At 34.0% G+C, this 12,200-nt stretch overlaps 1 protein-coding gene across 2 annotated transcripts; it reads right to left on the minus strand.

Annotated features, from left to right (window-relative positions):
- Positions 1-938: 938 nt before the first annotated feature.
- On the minus strand, positions 939-5,194 carry LOC132188240 (uncharacterized). 2 transcript variants are annotated; one of them, XM_059602656.2, is made up of 9 exons: positions 4,983-5,194; positions 4,217-4,293; positions 3,705-3,726; positions 3,203-3,357; positions 2,995-3,040; positions 2,819-2,910; positions 2,510-2,606; positions 1,897-1,953; positions 939-1,377 (listed from the first exon to the last, which is right to left on the minus strand). In XM_059602656.2, exons 1-9 carry the CDS (start codon positions 5,130-5,132, stop codon positions 1,228-1,230), a joined length of 846 nt encoding a protein of 281 aa, XP_059458639.1. In that variant the 5' UTR covers positions 5,133-5,194; the 3' UTR covers positions 939-1,227. The 2 variants fall into 2 exon arrangements, with proteins under 2 accessions (XP_059458639.1, XP_059458638.1); XM_059602655.2 differs by having other exon boundaries at positions 3,498-3,726.
- Positions 5,195-12,200: the final 7,006 nt, after the last annotated feature.

A 12,200-nucleotide genomic window follows, 5' to 3' on the forward strand; every position in this document is an offset into this window, starting at 1 on the left:
TGGTTGGTTTATAACTGATAGAAAGAGATATGAGTCAAAGAAAGTAAAAGATCGGAGTTAATGGAAACACAAATCAACAACTCTTACAGCTCTGATACCAAGAGGGGAAATCGTTGAGGCTAAAACATAAAATCTATATATATATTATCAGAGCTCTAAAACATAAAATCTACATAATCATTCATTTTATATGCAAATTTTTATGAGAAAATAGTAGTAGCACCACGTAAATATTATAAAATAATATCAGTATTCCATGGGGTTACATCCATGGCCACCCCTCTTTTACAACAAAGGGAATGGCTCACCCTTTCTCACAATGGAAGTGATAGTCACATCGTCATCCCCTCCCGTAATTAGATGCAATCACCCACTCCTACAAAAGAAGGGGTGTCAATGTGACTATTTCCTATCTATCAGCTACTCTTTTTAACTTTTATGCACACATCACTAGATTTTTTTATAAGTAATTTTAAAACAGTGCATTTCAATTCAGGGGTAAATTTGTCACAAAAAATGCCTCTACGGCACGTGCCGCTCACATGCAACATTTTCGGTCAATACTAATGGCTAAATCGAACCCAAGAGGTAATTTGAAATATTTTGGTAGTTCGAAAGTCCAAGTCACAATTTGCATAATTTAGAGGTATGAGTGCAAATGGAATGCAACTTGTGGAAGTAAAGTGTAATTTACCCTTCATTTTTTCCTTTTTCAAACAATTCTTAAATTTTTTGTTCAATAAAACATTAAGAAAACTTAATCTTCCTTCATATAGAACATAAGAAATTCTAAATTTTCACTTACCTTTACAAAATCTAGAGACTGAAATATCAAATTTCGTACTCAATCAATTTGAAGACTTATTCTTTCAATTTCTCTTCACTGATTTGAAAAAAACAAAACAAAACAAAAAAAAAAAAATATACAGATTTGCTGCTTGGATGAAAAGGTGAATAGAAAATTCAATATTACATAGAACTACTCCAAAATTTTTCTATCGCCTCAAATTGCATTATAATACATCTCAAAGTTGAAGTAAAATTTCAGCAATTGTAGCCCTTCTGCTAGACCACTTACAATATCATTTGAATTTTTGTAAAGAGAAAAAAAACTGTGTAGAGCTTGAAAATAAAAATAAAACCTTCCGCTAGACCACTTACAATATCATTTGAATAGGCATCGGCTAGCATGCTGCTATTATCTATTCTATAGAATAATTTTGCTGGTTATATCTTGCATGAAAATGGATCTGTCAGAGAAGTTACAACACCAGCTCGGCTTGCAGAAGCATCAGGCGCTGTCAGACTATATGCATGGGGGTATTGAACTATTACTAGAATCGCATCTTTAGAGCTATCGCATGAAGGAGAAGTTGGCTGCATCAGCACAAAAAATGCTTCTCAGTAGACATGCCAACCAAAGTTTTGAATGCTGAATGAAGAAGTTAGCCAAAGATGAACCCTTTTAAAGAAAGTATAGCTTGCAATTATTGGACAAATCAAGATTGAAGGGTTTGAACTGTTATCTCTTCCTATCAGTTTAAGTTTTTTGGATAAATGATGATTTAACATAGTATCAGAGACAAAGGTCCTGAATTCGAACCTTAACTCCATCATTCACCCTCTATTTCAATTAAATATTTTACGTGTTAGGCCTCACCTATTAAAAAGGAGTTTGAGCTCACACGTGAAATGTTGTATTAAAGTATTTGATTAAATGATTAAATTTACCTCTTCCTATCAACTTAAATTTTTGGGATAAAGTGTGATGTAAGAGGAACAAAGGTTCTAGGCTAACAAGAAAGGACGATTGAGAAACTATCCAAAAATTAAATAAATGCATAAATGTCTATACAGATATGTCGACACACACACGTACAGGTTTACACTACTTACCACCCCAATGTGCCATGGATGACTGCTAAAATCTTTGAAAGTTGCTGCATCCATTTCCTGCAGTAACATGACCCCGACATTATTACGAGATATAAAAAAATATTTTAAAATCCATCTCTAAAAGGAATGGGTTGTTTCATTCATTTCTTTAATGTTTTCCTGATTCATGGGACTTTACCCTGCCTTGGTGGATGTGGGTGTTCGGATATTTAAGACATGCACTTAGCGTCTGAAAGCATATGATATGTTACTTTTGTCAGCTTTAAATGAGTAACAAATGGTGAGCAGTTGCTTATATATTTTATTTTATATTTGGGAGGTTATAATAATTGTTAATTATTGAAATCCTAATATTGGTTTTTATGCTGAATGAAACACTAAGCAAATGGCTTAAAAGATTATGGTATGTGATTAAGATAAAGTCTATCACAAGAACCTAAGCTTCTTGGAATGTTCAAATGTGAAAAATAGGGCGTAAAGCTTCAAAAGACTATATCCATTAATTTATGCTCTGTGATTAAGAACTAATGATTTCGATGGGCAAATCACTTTCCCCTTAGTCTATGGCAGAAGATAAGCTCCATGGTGTGTTCAAATATGAAAAATAACTTACAATACTATAGATGGGAGGCACCACATTTTGCCCTTTAGACTTCAAACTTGGCATAACAGAGAAACGTTGTGTCAAGTCTTGTGACCTGAAAGTCCACCTATAGGAAACAGGGAAAGATAAATAATAGTTACAACATTGACATGGCTGAAGGACAAAGGATGGAGTTTTCTGATTCAATGTTGCTTGATTGATATATTAATAATCACTAAGAATGAGCATGTTATTATAGAGGAATATTAACTGATAAACTCATAAATCACTAAGAATATGCATGTTCCATACTCGCAGAATCATGCAAATCCTACTTACCCAATGTACATAAAGATGGAGAATTGTGCCCATTCTCGAACTAGCAAGCGAAGCCAGTAAGTTTCTGATGAGTCATCCATGTTAATGTATATCTGGGAATTACAATTATTCTCAAGGTATGTTCCCATATATCCAAAATCATAAATAATTAGAAAATGAAATCACAATATTCATACCACACTTTCAGCCATAGCTACCACCTGCATTGCAGCTTGAAATTTCCTGTAATGCACAAAAGAAAACACCACTCCAAGTTTAAGATACGGTACCTTTCTCTTTGAAGCCAGGCAGTTTATAACCTTGAAACATAAATGCATTTAAATTTTCTTTTTTTCTTTTCTTCTTATAATTATAATTATTTATCTTTTTATGTTCAATACTTACTTGAACATCATGTACTTTGCATACACTGAATCATGCAGGGCATGAACATCCTCATCCTCTATGTAACTCAATTGTTCCCTCAATACTGAGAGATTTTGGGATATATGGTGGAAAATCACATAGAATGATGTAAAATAATTAAGCAGCAGAAGCACCTGGGCCACAGTGAGTTAAAAAATTAAAAAAAAGAGACTTAGTATCTTGTGCATAAATTATCTTCTCACTCCAAATCAGCATTAGGTGGCAGATGCTGACAATTTAAGAACATAATGCATTAACCAGCCAAGAAACTCACTGTGAAGTAAGGTACAGAAGCTCTGTAACCAACAAGAGTCAAGTAAAAGACACACCCAAGAGCAGCTGTAGTACGACGCTCAGTTATAGAAAGATGCTCACACATGATGCAGTAACCATGAGAAATGAGCAAAAAGGACACAAAACAAGCTGTCTGAAAGAACACTCCAGTTACATAGACCCCAAATGACATCCACAAAGAGCATACCTGAAGATTAAAGCATGAATACCTGCAAAGCAATGCCACCAAATGTGAAGACAATTTGAAGTGACTATAATTATTTTGCAGCCACCAAAATGTGCCTAACGATTTTAAAACTTAGCCAACACCTACTTAAGAAATTGTCTCCATCGCTAGTATAGCAGTCAGTCATATATATATAATGCTCTAAACAACAATAGAGTCATATAAATTAGAAAGGTATTTCAAACATATTATCTTACATATACAACAGTACATAAGCTCCATTTTCATACATTTTAGCAGACCCCTATTGATAAATGAAATTACCTTCCTTGACATAATATAGCTTTAATCCATCTCTATTGGAATCTACTAGCACTTCAGTGCCATCAATGATGTAGAAATTAATGATGTACAAGTGCAAAAATCCAAATTTTGTGTTCACAATAATGAAATTTGAACTACCTATTTGTTTTTCGTTTTTTTCCCAATAAATTTAAGCTACAGTTCACCTTTTGCAAACAATAAGAACATACCAGAAGAGAAAAGACAAGGTGAGTTGCAACGCTTTAATCAACGGAACAGACGCGAGCATCCACTGCAAATTATTCGTCTGCTCTAGTACATAAATTAACATCACAAAACAAAACCTTTACATCAAACCAATAATATCTTCAAATTTAAATAGAAGCATACCTTTCTTAGTGATTATACTCAACAGACCAACAAATTATTTTTTCTTAAAAAAAAGAAAAAAAAAAAAAGAAGACAAAACAAAATCATGAAATTTATTACTTTATTGCCCCATTTGGTTGAAAAGCTACCGATTAAATATCTTTAAAGCTTAATTCATTGACCGGGGCCTAGGACAGCATAATTTCACATTGAATCTATCATCACTTAGTTATTTAGCTTCATATGAAAAAAAATTTCATTTATAGAAAGAAAAAAAAATCACCTTAAAATTAGTGGATCGAATTTTTATTTTCCTTTATAGAACTTAATTTTCTCATACATAAACGAAACAGAGGAGAATATCAAAAAAAAAAAAAAAAAAAATCCTAAAACGAATCCAAATTTTAACAAGTAAAATTCTCTCTCCCTCCCAACTACTTCCTCATCATCCAAACAGAAACAGAGCATGAAGGAGCCTTCTCATAAATTCTCAGATTCCAAACTACACCGTAAAAACCCAAACTTTAACAAATCAAACCTATCCATCAAGAAAAACGTTCAAAATTCATACATAACGAAACTAATTGAGCAACTAAACAAAAACATTTTTTTTTTTTTTTAAATGACCTGAAAATGGCGGTTTTTGTAGGTGTTCACTGTCCAAGAACAAGCGGAGACCAACCAAATGGACAAGAAGGCCAAGTACAGAGAAGGCAGAGGCCGATACGATTCATCCAGTCCGATACGATACGCTCCGGAACTAGGCGGCACGTCCATTTCGAACGAAACAAAGCCTTTTAAACGGATTAGCAGCTTCTGATTCGGAGTTTTAGTTTTAGTTTATGTTTATGGCGTAGTATTCTTTGGGCTCATTCTGTTGCCCAATTTATACGCCCAGGCACGTGTCTTTTTGCTTCCTATTTTTGTTATTTTGTTAGAAGAATTATAAAGTGGGGACATGAGATTAAATTACGGTTAAGTCTATGAATTTACATATTATTCTTTTGTGTTCATTTAGGGATGCAACTTTAGAATTCATGCAATTATTATAGCTAGCCTACTTGTATCCTATTAAGAATGATGTGGCTATTAAAATTACTATTGGTCTTTTGATTGATTATTATTAAATTTTGATCAAATAGTGATTTGAATAGACACATCATTCTTAATAGGACACAAGTAGGCCACTTAGAATTACTCGACCAAACTGTGGGACGTGACCATAAAAGTACCTATCCGTTCGGAGCTGCATAATAAAAGTCTAAAATAGAAAATTTGTAGATGTTCTTTCAAGTTCGAGTGAACCATCGTCTGAATTAATGTGAAAGACAAATTTCTCTTTTAAGTTAAAAGGAAAATTGTGAGAAGTAATAGAGTTTGAAAGGGGCATTCTAGTAAGGTGCACAAGGAAAAGAAAAAAAAAAAAATCAAAAGAGGGTTAAGATAGTAAAATCATATTTCTACAGTTTTGTTTATTCTTGATTTGAGTCATACAACAGAAACGCTACTCTTTTTACGGCTAAATTTTTGAGGATTTACTAAACCATCGAAAGATTATTTCCATGGATATTATAATACATGTTTATTTTATATTATATTATTTTTTTAAATCCAAAAGCAGCATTCCTTGCTAGGGGTTGAGAAATATGTGAATATTTAAGATATAAAAGGTAATGTATTTTTCCATTTCATCTCATGAAAATCACAAATATTTCATGTTGGGATAATTCCACATGATGGGGGGGCATTTGTGAAGTTGGTAAAGTAATGGCACTTAAAGCATGTTAGTGATATGCAGCCAATTAACCACCAATTCATTCTCAATTTCTAAATTGATAAAGGGAAAAATACATTTTACCTTCTTAAACTTTTTGTATTTACACATTCAAACTTTAAAAAGTCACATTAGGCCTCCCATACTACCACTATGTATCAAATTAGACATTTTTTTCAATTTTTTTTTCCAAATATCCTTAAATTTATTAAAAAATAACCATTTGAAAAAAAAAATTAAAATTATTAATAATTAAACAAAAAATAAATAAAAACACTAGAAAAGGGTGGCCATTTTCATATTAGCTCCCTTAAATTTCAAGATGGTTATTTTTATATATATTTTTAATAGCATCAAGGGTATTTTGGGGAGAAAATGCAAAAGTATCTAATTTGACACGCAATTGTAAAACGTGGAGGTTTTAAATTTTAGAGGCATAATTACAAAAATGAGTGATAATTTGGAAGGCTAAAGTATATTTTCTCTTAAAATAAATAAATAAGCATTTTATTACAACTATTGTAAGGCAATATATAATGAAAACAAACAATTAAATTGAATAAAGCACTATATATGATATTAATTTTAGGGCAGCTATTGTGATTAAAAATGAAATAAACATATGTTTGCATTTGTCATTGCCTTTTGAATGATATCTATCAATGCTTTGGGACACCAACATTTTAAATGATATCTGTCACCAAAACAACCTAGGGAAGCAGGTTATTTTATATGGGTGAATGACCAATCACTGAGTATTATTAGACAACTGCCATTGACCATCTTGAATGATGAATAAAGCGTTTAAGAGAAGCATTCATAAGAAAATATGGGCAGCTGTGATTTAGATGTAATAGTTGTAGACATCCAAATAAATGTGAGATTAGGTGAACAAATCTCTCTTTATAAAAATGGAGACATTATCCACAAACCTCAAAACTAAAACTCATCACTCAAAGTCATAAGCAATTAATCATAATCGGCAAAAATTGGCTGAAAAATAGCTTGCTTAGGTTGTTTTATCCACTTTTGGCACCATAATTCCTCCATTAGAATTTGCTTATAGAAAGGAATTTACCTGTTTTGACTCTTAGTTATCCTAATAAACTAAATCTCTCCCCTAATTTATGTAGTAAACGAATAGAGCCATTCACAAATAGGCTTGAGCTCAATTCAAATATATTCAACCCAGTTTCGGTTCATTTAATAAATGAATTGAGCTTGAACACAAAATTACATTAGATTATTAAATGAGTCAAACTCGTATAATAGCTCAGCTCAGTACAGTTAGGCTCGCATATGCTCAATTCGACTTGTTAAGCTCATTTATATATATATATATATATATATATATATATATATATATATATATATATATATATATATATGTGTACTTACCCTCATTAAAAACCATGATCATCCATTCTGGGCATTGTCGAATGTTCGGTCTCGATATTGAACATTCGATCAACAATAATCGAACATTCGATGAGATGTCATGGACAGTTTGATAGATGCCATAATGCATGAAAAACTCCAAATTTCTACTAATCACGTAACAATTTTCAACCAAAGCTTGTAACAATTTAATAAAAACATGTTAAACCATATTAACGTAATAAATCTTAGAAAATAAGAGTAAGTTTATAGCATTTTGGAAGACTATCCACTTTCTAGAGAAATAAATTATAAATTCATCATGTTTGGACTAGGACTTGTAAAAATAATGGTAAATCACTATTGGATATGGTGTCCAAAACTCCAATTGATTGGATGATGTTTTAATAAATATTATTTATTCTCTTATTATTACTATGGAACAATAGACATACACATTCATATTCTTACATGGCATATATTTGTGATTGTGTATTATCCAATTATATGCATGTGAGATGTAATATCCCGAAAATAAATTACGGTTAAGTACACCCTAATTATGATGCTAGGGTTGGCTCTTATTTGGTAAAATATAAGACCTTGGACTTTTAAGAATTGCACCAAACGTTCAATAGAAGTACCAATGCCTGTAGTACTGAAGAATCAGCTTATACATGGTAACCAATGAGTATGGGATCGATTACGGTGTAAAGGTTGAGGAATAATGCCTAAAGGACGAGAAAGCATTAAAAACACCATCTTAAGAGGAAAATCTTAGATTTTCGAATCCCAGGAAAGCACTTAAAAATATTGAAATTGATACCATGACGTTCGACTCGAAAAGAGCTTTCCAGAATGAGGTCACATGCGCAATTCCGAGACCCATAGCAAGAGTTATGCCCGTTTTACTGAACACTGAGCAATCGGTCAAACTGCTGAAAAGTCAACTGCGTGAACGAACGTTCGTGTGGGGGACCACACAAGCGATCGCCTGGCAACAGTACACGAGTGCTCATGTGGGGACCAGGCCGAACGCTTGTTGACTTTTTGTTGACCTATGGTTTTTACCCAATCGTACACCTGAAAAGCAGTTTTAACCCGCTGTGAACAGTACACGAGCACTCGTTGACTTTTTGTTAACCGTTGGTTTTTGCCCTCGCGTGCGACCTACAACTCAAAAACCCCTGGATAAACAATACACGAGCACTCGCACCTTTTCAGAATTTCTCTAGCAGCACCCACAGGCTTTCCAGCCCTATAAATACCCCTCTCCGCTCGACCTTTAAGCCTCATTCTACCCCTATTGCCCTCTAGAAACTCTGCTTGAGTGATTTTGTGAGTTGTGAGAGTTCTTGAAGGAGAATGAGAAATTTCTTGGAGGTTTTGCTTGAAGGAGGTAACCTTCTAAGCCTAGTTTATTCATTACTTAGTTGTTATGTTGTTTAAGTGGTTTTTCATAATTAGCTTAGTTGTTGGTTTGAGCTTCTAGTTAGGTTGTTGTCTTTGATCTTGACTTAATCTTGGTTTAAGCATGAGTTAGCGTTTCATTCTTGCTGGGCATATTTCTTTATGCTTGGAGATGTTGTTTTGGGTTAGGAAATGTTAGAAACCCTTTTGTGGCCTGAGGACCAGTTGAGAAAGCATAAGAGATCGTTGGACCAAATGAGGTTCCACCTGAACCTCTTTGGCCAAACGCTCGACCTAAGGGATGAGCGCTTGCCTAGAGACGGCTCCAGGAAATGCCATCTTGGCCCAACGTTCTGTAGCCCCTGTTTTCATGTTCTAGGTTTGTTTTAGCTTGGGTTTAGAACTAATGATAGGTCTTTTCTCAGTATTCAAGGTTGTTGAGCCTCAAGGGGATTTTATGGAGGAGCCTTACAACCCGAGTGAGTACAAACTCACATGGATACTTGTTAATTTTCCCGCATTGCACATCTATTTTATATATATCAAACATAGATATTTACAACTCTCCTAAAATACATTTTGGAACCACTGGGAACTCTTTTTTGCAAAAACGTATGTTGATTAACAAGATAATGATGAGCCTTGTAAAAGCATGTATGTAAAAGACGGATAAGAATAATTGTATCGTATGACATGGTACACCAATACTTGCAGGATAACGGCCATAGGCTTACTATGAAAGTTAACTTTATGGTCAAATGTGTGTGTGTTTATATGGGCCCTAGATCCAATGGTTATTCGTGACCGGCACAACCATTGCCTAATGATTGGTCACTACAGGACGTACATACTAGTAGCGTGGGCCACCTGATGTCGGACTCGGTCGGGCTACTACTATTATGGACAGTAGCGTACAATGGTTGGGGCACTGGCATTGTATTACAGGTCCCTCAGGACAGCGCCAACCCTGCTGAGAATGGATAATATCTCGGGTAGATCATATTGTTGAACTATGACATGATTCTCATATTACAACATATATTAGATCTATTGTAACAACCCCAAGAAAAAGTACTAGCCACATCTGCGCTATTACTCCCCGGTCCCACACTGGGAAGATGAGAAGAAGCCCACATAGAGTGGGTGGTTTATAAAGATAGTCATGGGTGCTAAGTCCCACATTGCCTAGTTACTAGGTGATGTGGCGAGCGCTTTTTTCTGGGTCACGCTAGCCACATCTATGCTATTACCCCAAAATGACTAGTCAATTTAGAACTTTCTTATAATTCATTATAAAGTCCAGTTTCACCTAGTAACTAGACAATGTGGGACTTAGCATCCATGACTATCTTTATAAACCATCCACTCAATGTGGGCTTCTTCTCATCTTCCCAATATGGGACCGAGGTGTTACATCTATATTGCATCCATGATAAACTGTCACCTCACAATGCTGCATGCCCTTTATAAACAACTGAGTTCATCATTTATTGATGGGTACTTCATGTGCATTTATACTCACTAAGTCATCAGACTTACCCTTGTATTCTTTTCCCTTTTTTTCTCCATATGTACATCTACGCTATTATAGATAGTTTAGCAGAATATGGATACCGCAAAGCATCCAGTTATCTTGGAGGATTTGATCTGGGAGATGCTTGAGGACTTATTGCGAGCTTAGGTAGTGTTTATGGTAACTAGTACTTTTGGGTTATACTGTAGACTTAAGAGCTTTCATGCATGCTTGCATATTAAGGTATAGAATAGATCCCTTGTAAAGATGATATGTATAGCGTGATTTCAGCTACTTTGACGATCCTTGGTATATGCTCTGATTGTAATGATTAATATTCATAGAATCTTAATGTTTCCGCTCCTTAGTATCCTCTTTTTTTGAGGAGTAGAGATGTTTGAGTCTTGTTCCTCACGGAATAAGGCTAGGAGACGAACCGTGGAGTTTATTAATTTCTGAGGCGTTACATGAGATCCCTAAGATGCATTGTATTTGAGCTATGGTGTGGGTAACATAGAAGATTATGCTAAAAGGTCGTTGCAACTTATAAAATAAATTGTTCATAGTCATAAATGGAACTGGGAACTCCATCTAGACTATAACATATCGAATCTTCACGACCTATCTCGGTTAAGAGAAGTAGGTTGGCTTCGGGTTGATATGTTGAGGTATTGGCAAGGTCGTGCCATACACCGAACGGACGACATGAGTCATCATTCGTTTCTAAATGCTGCCATACACTGAACGGACTACATGCGTCATCATTCGTTTATAAATGCTATCATAACAAATGATGTACATGCACGATGGCTTATAGCTTTTACTCTAAATCCTGAAGAGTTCGTGAACTCAAATGTGAAGTGTAGGTTGCTTTGATGTATCAAAGAGTGAGACCTATCATCGGCCGAAAGAATCTCGATACATTGGGTAATCACATGTAACATTGTGAGAACACTAGCTTCAAGAATGAATCAGAATCCTTTGTCATTGAAAAAAGCGATATGAAATATTTTCCTTATTTTTGATTTAATGGGAAAGATTATCCTGAAACTCAAGCCTAAGTGTTTCAATGGGTATACAGAAACTTATACCTGTACAATGTGAGATGCATTCTTGTTGTGCAAATTTTAATACTCGTAAGTGCACAAATCGTTTGCAATATAATGGATTGCAAGTGCGAGGTCGAACTCACGGAGAATTGTATTTTTGAAAGAGCAATTTAAATCTAAACTAATTAAATCCTAACCGAATTCCAAAAGGGTTTTGAATTTTGGTTTTAAAAATTAAAAGACAAACATAAACTAATTAAAATAAACTAAGAGATAAAATACTAAGGTTTGAGAATTCACACTCACCGAATCATAACAACATACTTCCATGTTTATCAATATTGATCTAAAGTTCTCATAATTAAAATCTTAGATATATTTTACTATGCATTCAAACAATTAATCAAATCATTCTATGTATCCATTCATTGCACAAATCACAAGAGGAATCCAATATCAATTAAATCATCAAATGTATCTGTAAATCACAAACGATATCCAATCTTAATTGAAACACCAAATGTATCCGTAGAACAAATCAAAAGGGATATCCAATTATTTAGGCAAATAAAATCAAGTAATCAATTATGTGAAATTATCTTAAATCATCAAGTGTATCATTGAATCACAAAAGATATCCAAGAATCACTCCACAAATTGAAAAAAAGTAAAACAATTGAAATATTAAACCCAATAAAATCAGATAAATAAAGACTTACATG

Source organism: Corylus avellana, chromosome 6 (assembly GCF_965113065.1).
Source record: "Corylus avellana chromosome 6, dhCorAvel1.hap1.2, whole genome shotgun sequence".
Lineage (NCBI taxonomy): Eukaryota > Viridiplantae > Streptophyta > Magnoliopsida > Fagales > Betulaceae > Corylus > Corylus avellana.

Excerpts from the sequence above, each read along its gene's own strand:
- LOC132188240 (XM_059602655.2), bottom strand. The coding sequence starts at position 5,132 with ATGGACGTGCCGCCTAGTTCCGGAGCGTATCGTATCGGACTGGATGAA. Across the intron at positions 2,911-2,994 it reads TAGCTATGGCTGAAAGTGTG|ATATACATTAACATGGATGA; the intron begins GTATGAATATTG and ends TGTAATTCCCAG. Across the intron at positions 1,954-2,509 it reads TGCCTCCCATCTATAGTATT|GAAATGGATGCAGCAACTTT; the intron begins GTAAGTTATTTT and ends ATGTTACTGCAG.